This window comes from Montipora foliosa, chromosome 6, assembly GCF_036669935.1.
Source record: "Montipora foliosa isolate CH-2021 chromosome 6, ASM3666993v2, whole genome shotgun sequence".
In the NCBI taxonomy this organism is placed as follows: Eukaryota; Metazoa; Cnidaria; class Anthozoa; order Scleractinia; family Acroporidae; genus Montipora; species Montipora foliosa.
This window is the reverse complement of record NC_090874.1, coordinates 24,648,389-24,657,893: the sequence shown is the minus strand read 5'-3', so window position 1 is coordinate 24,657,893 and position 9,505 is coordinate 24,648,389. Positions and strand designations below refer to the sequence as shown.

The window sequence follows — 9,505 nt, the reverse complement described above, 5'->3', positions numbered from 1 at the left end:
TTAGATTTGGAGATGTCTTTCATCCAATGAAGCACACTAGACCTTGATGATTTATCGAAGAATTTAAAACCCTTTCTTAGTTCCGAAGGTGGAAACAATACAAGTACTCTCATTGTGTCCTCTTAAATATCGTGGCATAAACATCTTCGGTCATCAATCCTTTATTCATAACATTTTCCCTCAATCTCCGTCGATTGTTTCCTGGTGGTTTGTACAAGGCAACGACATAAAGATCATTGGTAGCTATATCCTTAGCACACCCCATACCAATTTCTGCAGTTTCTCGCCACACCAACTGGGTAAAAGCATCAGTTTGAGGTGTCACTCTTGGGTAAGAGTAACTGTAATTACTGGATTCACTATACCAGATATCTGTCGCGACAGAGCCTGCATCGTTAAATGGGACCCCTGTTATCTTCGCAACATTTTCTCCATATCCCATTGCAGTGGCTACTTCAGAACGCTCCACCATTCCCTTCATTGCCATATCATACGCCAGTTTCTCTGCTTGAGTAGCAAGTTCATCTGACCAACGAAGACGGGAAGCATGATGCTCGTCACGATAATGATTGTGAGCTTGAAGGGCCTTTTCTGCAAATGACTCAAGATCTGCGAAAAACCAAAACGCGAGGAATTAAAAATCAGTACGAGTACGAATGATGGTTTGAACTAAGTTACTGACTTAAATGATATGTCTGACGTACCTTCCTGTATGTGGTTAACTGTGTTTCTGTCATTTGGACCTCTTGGCACTCCAAGCTCCGTGGCAGACTCAAATAGCACATTTCCTGACGGACCAAGCTTTTTGGGAGGGGAAATAGATTTTGTGATCGGCTCTAAGTCTTTCCATGGGTCTAAAATTGTATTTTCACGAGCCAAAGGTTCACTTTGTCCAGTTGCTCTTGTAAATGCGGGAACCTTTTCTAAACTTGATGGTTTTTTTGGTAGAATTGGCTGCTTCTCATTCAATTGAAGATTGTCCATAGCCATCGCTTTTGTTCTCATCCCTCGTACAGTACCGGTGTTTGTTTTTCCAGTTGTTCCTGGCTGGTCACTGACAATGGTAGTAATATGATCGTTGGCTGAATTTTGGGGTTGATTACTTATTACAGAGCTCAGGTTAGGAAGATGCCGTATTACTTGCTTGCCCTGCAAAGTCTGAATGCTGGACTGTACCGCCCGGAGTAACTTCTGGACAGCTTCTGCAAAAGCTTGCGTGGTCTGCTCGTTTGACAAGGGTTTTGCTACATTGGTTTGGAGACTGCTTTCAGCTTGCTTTCCAGTACTTCCCTGCAATGAGGGTAAGATTCTCACACTGTACCCCACCCTGGCAGTTGGCCTAGTTTTTATTTCTTGCACAGGGTTTTTTTGCGGGGCCTTATTTATTCCATTGTTTGAGGACGTTTCCGTATTTCTCTCATTGGGGTCTAACGCCAGCTTTCCTAAAGTGTCTACAATACCTGCCGAAGCTTTGTCGACTTCTGTCTCCTCCTCATGTTGCTGTAGGGGCTCATCAGCCATCGTTTGTTGAGGAATCATTTCCTCTCCCGACTTTGGAATTTTTAAAAGAACCCAAGATTTTCGATTCCCTTGGACGTCAACTTTCTTTTTAGAGGGCCAAAAGCGGTCAGGAATCCGAGCAAGTTGTGACTGCTTGGGCCGCGTTTGCATTTGACGGAAATAATTCTTTAAGTCCTCTTTCGCCATTGCTTTTATTACCTCGCTTATGGCTTTGGCGAGCGCAAATGAAAAAGATCGTCTATGATGTTTTCGCCTACCCTTTTTTTGGTTGAATTGTTTCATCTCCGTGAGAAGTCTCATTCGTGAACTCGACACTTCTGAGTCATAGAGAAGATCTGGAATATTGTGTAGCATATCCTTAGACACGGGTTTCATGACAAGATGAGCCTTATGCCCAAATAAGAGTCTTAAAATTGAGACCCCTAGTTCCGTAGGATTAACAAGTTCTGTATGTATCGTCGACTTACGTTCACCTCGTAAACTTTTTTGCGACAAGGAGGCGTTTAAGAATCGAAGAAGATTGGACAAATCCCCAAGGTGGGATTCTGTGCTATAGGAAGAAGAGTCACGATTGATTTTATTTGTACTAAGACTTTGGTCTCCGTCAAGTAGCACTTTAGCAAGAGTGAGAGCGTTTGAATCCTTTTCAAAATGATTCCTCTTATTAAACAATAGCCCGATAGCAGTGAGAAGAGTACGTGACTTGGGATCCTCATCCTCGGGCAAATCTCTATCATTTGTAAGTAAAGGTGACGATATTGAAGCCCTTTTCTGAGAGACATCTCTTAAAATAGAAGAGTCTGTCATATCGTCGATTTTTACAGTTTTTTCCTTGGGAGTTTTCCTCTTCTGGGAGTCATATTTTTTGTTCCACGTCTTAATTGTAGATCTTTTGTCTCCTAGAATTGCTGAAGCCAAGGCTAATTCTGTTGCCAAAAACTCATTTTCCGCAATTTCTTTTTCATTCCTAGTTGCAAGCAAGGCACCTTTCGGTCGCATTATTGTTTTCTCCTTTCCAAATGGTCTTTTTAGCTCTCGAACCTTAACTGTTGTGGAAAGATTGTCTTCGTTCCTTTTAACAGACGGCCTTCTCCCCTGTATTCTAGAGTCATGATGTGTTGCTTTTCCTGCCTTTTCCAACCCTGTGGGAAATGTACCGCACTATTAGAATGTCTGTTGTTCATTTTTGCGGTGGCTCTTAAAGATAAAACACTTTCAGATGTCTGAAAGCGTTTCCGGAAATTAAAAGACACTTGTGGAGTCAAAAGACACTTGCAGAAATCGGAACACTTAAATATTTAAAACGATTGCACAAAGCAAAAACACAATACCGGACTACAAAACACCTGTACCTAGAAATAAAAACCCCTGCACCAATTTTAAACTTTTCGCATAATGGAGGTCAATTTGTAGGCCTACCTGGCCACCCAGGCAAAAGCATTCGCGTTTAACATTTTACTTGACATGTCCAAGGATCGTTCTGTTTATGTTCTTGCTTCAGTCGATACTTGTCTGCGACGGGTTTCCAGATTGCCTTTGCTCAGCGAACTTTAATTCAGTGGAGGAATGCGTAGGGTCCTACTGAAGAGCTCCTTAGCTCACTTTTGCCTCGTGGCAACAAACGTACCTGAGAAGCCAAGCCTGGAGGCTTGCCTGAACTTAATTTCTTCGTTTCATTTCATATCGCAAGTGTTCTGTGATTTCTGCAGGTGTTTTCTATTTCTGGATGTGTTTTGTGATTCCTGAAAGTGTCTTAAATTTATGCTCATGTTTCTAATTCCGTAAGTGTTTTTCTTATTTCTCGAAGTGTTTTGTGATTTTTGAATGTGTTTTGTCTCCATGAGCCATCACACTTTTCGAATCTTAGCCGGGACATTTTTGAAACGGAAATTGCATGGATTGATTATATCCAGAATGAAGTTATTGCATTCAATAGAGTGTCTTCGAATTTCGGTGGATTTTTTTTCGCTGCGGTAACCTATACAACAATAGGGAGCTTAAGCAAGTACGAGAACGCCATGAAACAATACGATTAATGAGCAAAAACACCCTCTGCACGTCCCGCACATGCGTTCTGCATTTCGGTACATTTTTTCACCCGTTTCCTCCTTGACAACGAGAAGCGACAAATTGAGGACGCGAGCACCTGAAAATAAATTTTCAGTTTTCTCTCCTAACAACCACACCATGCCTGTTCATGCCGATTTTTCTACTGTAATGTTGATAAACACTTTTTATATCGAACGACTTGGAGTACTTGCGAAGTTATTACAATAACAGGAATTTGTATCATCCAACTAGTGGACTAATGCAAATCCTGCATTTTGATTGGCTACGCTACTAGTCCTCGAGTAGCGAAAAGCGTGACGCTTCCTTTCGTTTTATTCCCAAATAAAGATTTCTTGAACTTGCATTTGGTAACTTTATTATTGCCTTTTTTGTCCGACTAGTTGGGTGATACTAAAATAATTAGACCTTCGCTCTCAAGGGCCACCGGTCAATAGACCATTCGGCTTCGGCTATTGACCCGTAGTCCTTGCGGGCTACCGGTCTAATTGTTAAATAGCATTTTTGGACAACGCCTTGATCGAAGCCGTTGTCATCGTCCTTGCTTAAAGCTCCTACTTTGATTTGATAAAGTAGATCTGGTTCGTGAACAACGTAACGTGCACCACCGGCACAGCTCCGGAAAGGATAATGTTTATTTGTCAATGAGAGAAAACTGCTCACTTTTCAAAAGCTTAAAGGGATGTGGTTTGTTAAATGAACTTAACTGAAGTTTCAGCCGTCCCTTCGACCTACCGCACCGAAGCTGTTATACAGCCACATGCAGTAAATTGCAGGGAATGAATCGATGAGGCTACAGGATCTTACCTAACACCAGAACACAACACACCAAGCTAATGATGGGCACCAGGGCTAAGATATTCACATTCATTTGTTCATCGAAGACCAAAGGCTGCAAAACAAAGTTGATGGTTTACTCTTATTGTATGCATGTGTCTACTAGGACGTACAAGCAATTACCTCAATTGGCCTCAATCAAAAGCGCATAAAGTTAATTTTTTGACAAGGGAATAGAAGAGGCCATTTCAAGCCAATGACCATTCGTGTTCATTCGTCTATAAAAACGATTTTCTATTTATCACATTGTAAAAACAGATTACGTTTAAATCTTCAATTCATTTGTATGTTTCATAAACGGCAACGTTTAGTCGTTTACTTTCACGGAATCAATGACTTCAGGCCTTCTTCGTCCTCAAAGGAAATATAAATTTAACGGTGTAGAAGTCAAGCAACCTTAAGATATAGTCATAACTTTAATTCGTACATTTTTCAGTGTAGCCTTTTTCCTTCCAAGATCTAAAAGGAAAAAAGAATACATTATTCAGCTTCTCGTGGTTTACATGGAAATCGATAGCAAATTGTAATATATCTTAAAGACCAAAATACCAATTTCACTTAAGCAGGTTACATACCTGTTCTTATTCATAATTATTCATATTAGTAACCGTGATTCCTTTCCTTCCAGTCAAAACAGGCGATCCGAGGATCCATAGGATCAAAGGAGGCGTTTTTCAAGCCATTTTAGCGATTTGCTACTTTTCCAGTCTATCCAGGGAGAATCAAAGATAAAGGAAACATAAAAATAACCATTGACTCACTTATTTCGCCTATCGAAGAATGAAATCATAACAGCGTAAGAGTGGGACTGGTGCCTGTTTTGTTTTGACTGTATTTTATGAGTGACTACCGATTAGGAATCAACCGGTCACTTCACTGTACGCATCAAATGGTGTCATTCGTTAGGACTCGTAACCCGAACAGTCTAATACTCTAATAAACTACATTACTGCGATTCTGCGATTGACTTAGTCATGCATCAGTAACAGATCTAGGGATATCTGAATACAAGCCGAAAAAAGAAACCAGATCAAACGCGACTTTATCGGCCCACAGGCTACATGTAGGTGCAAAAAAGAAAAAAAAAATCCCCGTTCTGTATCAAAAGACACAGAACAAAAGACTGCTGCGTTTGATCCACTAGAACAATTCAGCTCGCAAGAAAGAACGAGTGACAAGAAAAATGGCTCAAAAATTGCATTATCATAATTTGACCTTATATGGTCCTGTCACTATCCATATAAATAGTGACTGACTGGTGTGTTCCTATAATTGAAATCTATTGGAATCCTCACAAGATTGAAATTTAACATGTGGTTTCTGTGGGCTTTACCGTATAGCTTGTACCCCGGTGAAGACCACGACCGGATCACTTGACTAGCACACTCCTATATCATACTAAATAGCAAACGAGGTCATTAATGCTGACGAGCCTGTGTGATTCAGGCATATCAAACGTTGCTAAAATTAATTATGGTTATATAGTCGCGTTAGGAAGGATCTGGTCAATCAATTAGGCACCATAAATTTAATTCAAAACTCATAAAAGCAAAACTACAGATATGATACCGTTCAATGTCGTGTTAGCGAACCCTTCACACAAGTTGCATCTTGGCCGTTCTATACAGCACCCTCCCCTCGAGAAAACCTCGAGCTTTGCTAGGTTTCTCACACAGAGAAGGCGAGTAACAAAGATCATTTGGAATTCAGGGCCATGAAAAGACTGTTAGATCAGAAACAACCCTGCTCAATTTTTGCAAACCGCGTGCTTCTCGAGCTGTTAGGACCAAACACGAAACGCTAGCCTGAAAAACGCCCGAGAAAAAGCACTCCGGGTAAAGTTGACCAAGCCCTCGACGAGCGGACGGAGGTTGCCCTACGGAAACACGTCCAATGGTGGAGCTCATGCCCTATCAACCGCACGTGGTAATATTTTCCCCGGAATGATTTCAACGTGAAAAGAAGCGACTGTCGTCAAAAAGTCCAAATTATACAAAATATATAAATCATGTTCAAGATTCCGGGAGTAATGCCTATGCACGGATAGAAGTATCTCGAAAAAAAAAAAAAGAACGCGAGCCAAAACAACAGCCAGGGAAGGTGTATACGGCAAGAACCCAGGAACGAATTGTACGAGGCGGGCACCAAAGTCTTAAGATATCCTAAATGCAATTAACCTCATAGATGGAAGAAAGGTTGTAAATGCCCAATGAGCGTGGTTTGTAACACATTTACATGAACCAGGACACCGTAATTCTTCGCTTTTATGCCTAGGTCTATAGGTAAATGTAAATACCTCTGTATCACCAAAAAGAGGAACCCTGTAATAAATACATACCACCTTGGTTCTAACCAAATATCCTTATGTAAGGAAGAAAAGGACTTGGGGATTATCATCACTCACAACTTGGGATGGCAAGATCACATCTTAATTAAAGTAAATATTGCCAATGCATGGGATGCTATGCCTCATCAGAAGAACTTGTGGAAATTGCCCTAACCCAAAAATCTTCCTGAAGTTGTTCATTCATTTGGTCAGACCACACCTGGAGTTCGCCTAAGAAGTCTGGTCAGCCCATCAAGCGTATTTGGTCGACATCATTGAGGGTGTACAGCGCAGAGCCAAAACAGTAATTTTCAAGAATAAGCCATATGAGGAAAGGTTAAAGTTGCTGAAGTTACTATCTTTAGCATCTAGAAGAAAGTATTTTGATCTTATTTCCTTTTTAAATGTAAACAAGGACTATGTGAAATCGATTTATCTGATTACTTAGAACCTGCAGGAAACACTTCATATAATCTTAGGAATACTGAATGTTCTTATAAAATTAAGTATCCTAGAACAAACTTGCTTAAGTTCTCGTATTTTCATCATGTTGTTAATGAATGGAATGCCTTGCCTTTGAGTTTAAGAAAGTCACTATCTATGCAATTTCAAGCGTGACCTTAAGGCCCATCTTCATAATTTAGAACTTGCATAGTATAAAATTATATTTATAGTATTTATCATTCTCTGCTAGCGCTTTAATTTTCTTTGTATGTTTTCTTACTATTGTATATATTTTTCCACAGATTTTAACTTAGCTTGGTAGCCCTGGCTTGGTTAGGAAAATATTTTTCTGTTTCCGGGGCTTCCTCGGCTACTGTATTTAGATTGCTGGAAACTATTTAAGTAAAGTAAAGTAAAGGTCATGAAAGGACAGAAGCGATTTCAGGTAATGTGCGTATCAAGGAACTCCATAAGGCATTCAAAATTTCCGGCCATTTTTATCATGCACTTGATGACCGTTTCCGACGGTAAGATAAGGGACACACCATTAGAAAAGTGATGAGTAGGGGGAATGGGGGAATGGGGGAAAATTCCTACAGCCGAGAATTACATTGTGGCTGAAAAGCCCCTATGGGGAGCTTCAATAAATGTATATAAATACATGAAAAAGTCCCATCCCCCTGATCACGTTTCTAATGGTTCGTCCCTAGGGTTAGTGTTATCCTTGTGAATTCTATAAATAAACCCCTTCGGGCGGCTGGTATGTTGACTGATGTCCGCGGCTGAGAAATTGTCCGAAAAATGAATATGTGGCAGAGAAGCGAAGCTTCGAGGGCAAATATTACATTTTCAGGACAATCTCTCAGCCGCGGACATTATTAGTCAACATACCAGCAAGCCAGAAAGGGGTTTATTTATTTTAGAACCCTCCCACTAATTTTCATATCGCGCAAAAAAACAAACGCTCTTTAAAAGCAGTTGTTGAATCGGTGGTGATGCTTCGTATATATTCGCAGCAGTATTCAAAATTTGACTACAAAGGGAGCGTGTCGGTCTCAGGAAAAAAATCAAATCACTTCAATTGTCACCGAGAGTCGAAGACAAGTCCTCTTTTGCTTACTCAAAAATAAATTTCAACCATGACAGAGAGAATGTACCAAGTCTGGTTGACGGTGTTTTCAAGTGTGCCTTGAATCCTACTCTCCTTCCAACGGTTGATTTATTTTATAGTTAGTAAATACAGTGTAATAAATTCTCTACTCTTTAAAAGTTTGCGTAGGATTAAATCTCTTAAGTCTGCTCATAACTTTCTTCACCTTCAAAGACGGTGACGGGCATATTTTGTTGAATTTCGGGTCTATCTGCATGTGCCGGAGAGCATTGTATTTTTGGTCACTTGAGATTAGTCTTTTTTGGTCACTTGGGATTAGTCTTTTAGTCTTTTTGGAATGGAGTTGTTTTGGTTTCGATTTTTTTCTTTTGTTTTAAGTAATCTGTGCTTCGGCTACCTGTAGAAAAAACCTGAATTTTTTGTACTTTCCGGAACAGCATTTGCAACCAGTTTTTCAATAACTGGGTGGGAGGGGCGGTGGCCTCATGGTTAGTGCGCACGACTCCGGATCGAGTAGTCCGGGTTCGGGTCCTGGCCCGGGACATTGTGTTGAGTTCTTGGGCAAGACACTTTACTCTCACGGTGCCTCTCTCCACCCAGGTGTATAAATGGGTACCGGCGAATTTAATGCTGGGGGTAACCCTGTGATGCACTAGCATCCCATCCAGGTGGGAGAAGAAATACTCCTAGTCGCTTCATGCTACAGTAACCGGAGATAAGCGCCGGCCTGATGGGCCTTCTAGGCTCGTAGTAGACTTTACCTTCCATAACTAGACTCCAGAAAACGAGTTTGTTTTTCTTCCATATTCCATGAATACTCTTCTGCTGCCTTTTTTGCGCTGACTTTGTTTGTTTTCAACGGAAATGTTTGCTACAGCATTTTGCAGGGCAAATAACCACGCAAACGGGGTCTTGCTGTCGCTACCGGAAAGCATAGTGTTTTTGGTCACTTGGGATTAGTCTTTATTTGGAGTTGTTTTCTTTTTTATCTTTTGTCTCTTTTTTTTTTTCTTTACGTAATTTCTGCTCCTGTACTTGCAGAAGCTGCCTGCAAACGGGGGTTATTGCATGATAAGTGTCCTATGAGTTTGCGCCACGTGGCGTAAAAGAGCCAATAAAATCGCCCGCAAATTAATGGCTGATAACTGATAGGAATAAAACTACAAATAAAGTAACAATTAAATACCCACTAAAGAAAA

General features: G+C 40.6%; 1 protein-coding gene across 1 annotated transcript in view; it reads right to left on the bottom strand.

Moving 5' to 3' along the window:
* The window catches only part of LOC138008927 (uncharacterized), a 6,417-nt gene extending 1,235 nt beyond the window's left edge, over positions 1-5,182 (bottom strand). The window contains exons 1-5 of the mRNA XM_068856233.1: positions 5,001-5,182; positions 4,853-4,884; positions 4,396-4,480; positions 705-2,663; positions 1-609 (exon numbers count right to left, since the gene is read on the bottom strand). The exon at positions 1-609 is cut by the window's left edge and continues 1,235 nt beyond it. Of these exons, the coding sequence (XP_068712334.1) occupies positions 110-609; positions 705-2,663; positions 4,396-4,459 (2,523 nt within the window). The 5' untranslated portion in view covers positions 4,460-4,480; positions 4,853-4,884; positions 5,001-5,182 and the 3' untranslated portion in view covers positions 1-109. The remainder of the gene's footprint in view (positions 610-704; positions 2,664-4,395; positions 4,481-4,852; positions 4,885-5,000) is intronic.
* Between the last annotated feature and the right edge of the window lie 4,323 nt (positions 5,183-9,505).